At 33.1% G+C, this 3,400-nt stretch overlaps 1 protein-coding gene across 1 annotated transcript in view; it reads right to left on the reverse strand.

Moving 5' to 3' along the window:
* Positions 1–1,323, reverse strand: part of LOC107689335 (tripartite motif-containing protein 35-like) — a 3,841-nt gene extending 2,518 nt beyond the window's left edge. The window contains exons 1-2 of the mRNA XM_016487286.1: positions 655–1,323; positions 8–59 (exon numbers count right to left, since the gene is read on the reverse strand). Of these exons, the coding sequence (XP_016342772.1) occupies positions 8–59; positions 655–1,050 (448 nt within the window). The 5' untranslated portion in view covers positions 1,051–1,323. The remainder of the gene's footprint in view (positions 1–7; positions 60–654) is intronic.
* Positions 1,324–3,400: the final 2,077 nt, after the last annotated feature.

Raw genomic sequence — 3,400 nt, forward strand, 5'->3', positions numbered from 1 at the left:
ATTTCTTCTCTCTTTTTTAGTTTCTCCTGTAAGGACTTCAGTGCTGTATTGAGCTCCTCCTAGAATTGGACAAAATAAAAATACATAAAACACCAGATTACAGTAAAGAGAAGAGAAGAGAATACAGTGATCATACAGTGCTGTGATAAATTATTAGCCCTCATCCTGATGTTTTTTTTTTTTTTTCAGTATATCTCATACTCATACTAAATTGATTCAGAAATTAAAACCAAACATAAAACAAAAGGAACCTGAGTAAATACAAAATATACTTAGACATTTTTGATGAGCATGAAGTTGGTTAAGGGTCTTACCCAGTAACACACTCTGCCAAAAGTGAAAGAGATTTGAGAAATGCTGAGAAAGAAGCTGATTGAAATACATCGGTCTGGAAGGGTTACAAAGTGATTTTAAAGGCTCTTGGACTCAAAGAACCAGTGAGAGCCATTATCTCCAAATGAAAACAACTCAACACAGTACAACCTTCACAGAAGTGGCTCCATTTGGGGGCAAATACTTTCTCACAGCAGAGTATAAGTCTCATGAATTTAAGTAAAATGGCAGAGAGAACTACTGAGAGCATGAATGTGATGATATCTGTGTTTATGATGACTTATTGTTCTTTACATATGAAACAGGAGACCTTTGTCCTACCTTATATGAAGGAACCACTTCACTGATGGGTCTGAATGTGTGATTGTCATGTTGTTCTGAAGTAAAGCACACTAAACACACAGGTTGTTTGTCCTCCAGACAGACGAGTTTGAGTTTCTCACTGTGTAAACTGCAGATCTCCTCAGATCCTGATGAACGGCTCTCATTTCTCTCCTTCAGGAACGACTCACACAAGTTTTGTAATGCAAGGTTTAATGGAGGATATTCTTTTGGGGATCTTCTCCTGCAGACGGGACACTCCTGAGTTTTCTTGGTTCTCCAGAACTGTTGAATACACTCTTTACAGACACTGTGACTACATGATAAAAGAACAGGAGTCTTGAAGATTTCACAGCACACGGGACAATTATAGTCATATTCATCTGATAAAGCCATTTTCACTGTTTGAGCTCCAGCAACCTAAACTTTACTTTCACTTTCTGAACGATGGTTTCAAACATGAATAACCACGAGAATCACAAAGACCTGCTGTCTGTTCAGAAACAAACTTCCCAAAAAAGCTTCTTCAAAGTCTTTCTCTTCGTTGTCCACTTATGGCTGATTATTTTTTGCTTTTGTCAAAGAGAAGAAAATCAGTGACAGAAAGGAGAAATAAGTCAGTCTCTTCCTGGTAAGTGTTGTAAGAGTATGGAAAGCCGTTTTAACATTTAATCTATAAACCGTACCTAGTATCTATTTTCATAGTACTAGTACTTATTTTTTAGATACTAGTATCTTTTCCATTAAGTACTAGTACTTATTCATTAGCTACTAGTGCTTATTCTATAGGTACTAGTGTTTATTCTTTAGGAACTAATGTCTTTTGTAAAGTTACTAGTACTTAGTATTTATTCCAATAGTGACTAGTATTTAATTATACTCTTCTTGTTAAGAAAAAATAGAACTAGTACTTCTTTTTTAGTTACTAGTAACTTTTTAGACCAGAGATACCCTGAACTTAATAGATACTAGTACAATTTTTTTAATTCGCATTTCTGCCTAGTATGGTAATCGTATGTTGAATATTAATGAGCCAGCAGCATATAGGAGAGAGATTAGACAGGAAACAGAAACAAGGAGATGGAAGTACTTTTTTTTGAGGAAACCACATAGAAAAGAAACAATTATTTGTACACAAACACATAGAAAACGTATTTTTGTCAGTTTTGTTAACACTGTAATTCCATAAACATAGTAGCCTAATGTGTTTGTTGGTCATCGAGTGACCTCTAGTGGCAGCATGGAGATAAGACACCAATTTTATTGTCTGTTATTTTCCTATTTTTCCTCCAGTAAAAACAATAAATATCATACCAGGGCTGTATGGTAACTTATTTTGCATATAGCACTGGTGCTACAGACATTGAATGTTTTTACATTAATATTCTGTACAGGGCACACTGGTGCTGCAGACACTGAATGTTTTTACATTAATGTCCTGTACAGGTCACACCGGTGCTGCAGACACTGAATGTTCTGTACAAGGCACACAAAATCCAAACCTTATGTTTGTCAGACAAACATTTTCTTTATTTGGAAAAAAGGTCAAAAAGTTAATAACAATAATAATAATAATAATAATAATAATAATAATAAAAACACCAGGTTTGCTGTACTTGTAGGGCTGTACAATTTGGTCAAAATGTTGTTTTTATATATCAATATAACTAATAATGATTATGGTTATTATTTCTAAATAAAAACATTTAAACATTAACATTGTAATAACACTATTTCACTATAATATACAAAACTGAGTATTTAATAATAAATATAGCTGCAAGAAAGAAAGAAAGAAAAAATTTACACTTCTCTACCCTGGAGAAAAACGTAAGGATTTGCAAATGTTTACCTCAAAGTTCTTAATTATTTTTGGTTTTATCTGTGCTCTTCAAGCCATCTCAGGTATTTTTATAAGAATAAAGTATTTTTAAAATGCAATGCTAATCGACATAGCCTTTATCACTGCATAGAATAATATAAAGTGGCATGATTTCTGCCTCATTCGGTTTAATGAAACCATGTCAGATCACAAAAATAAGTTATTTCAAAGACTCGACTGTTGTTGTGAAGTGAATTTGGACTAAGACATATCATTATACTTTTGTTGGACAACAGGTTTGTAATCTTTCCTTGTGTTTTCGTAACCAATTAGCAAGATAGGCTAACATACAAAGCCAGTTAGCCTTACTTAACAATCAAATTAATTCTGCAATATTAATGTATTGTATTACCATGTGGACCCTGATTGGACGGTGGAGAGGTACTCATGTTTATGTAATGATCTGTTTAAATGAAGATATCTCCAAATACATTCTCACTAGTTCTTTATGAGGTTGAAGATATCTCCAAATGAACAGGGAGTCGTAGTTATTCTATTTTTGACATAATATTTTAATTTCTGACTAGTAATTATTGCAATTGTGACTAGTATCTATTTAAATATTACTAATAAGCATTCATTAGATACTAGTACTTATTTTTTTAGATACGGGTACTTATTCATTAGATACTAGTACCTATTTAATAGATACTAGTAGTTATTCATTAGGTACTAGTACTTATTTATTAGACACTAGTATATTTTGTAATTACTACTAGTAACAGTTCTTATCTTGCTAGTCAGAACTGTTTTTTTAGAATCAGAATCAGAATGATGCCAGGTATGTTTACATACGAGGAATTTGTTTTAGTGACAGAAGCTCCACAGTGCAACAGAATGACAGTGACAAGACAGGACACAGAT

Source organism: Sinocyclocheilus anshuiensis, unplaced genomic scaffold (genome assembly GCF_001515605.1).
Source record: "Sinocyclocheilus anshuiensis isolate Anshui unplaced genomic scaffold, SAMN03320099.WGS_v1.1 scaffold1335, whole genome shotgun sequence".
Classification (NCBI taxonomy): domain Eukaryota; kingdom Metazoa; phylum Chordata; class Actinopteri; order Cypriniformes; family Cyprinidae; genus Sinocyclocheilus; species Sinocyclocheilus anshuiensis.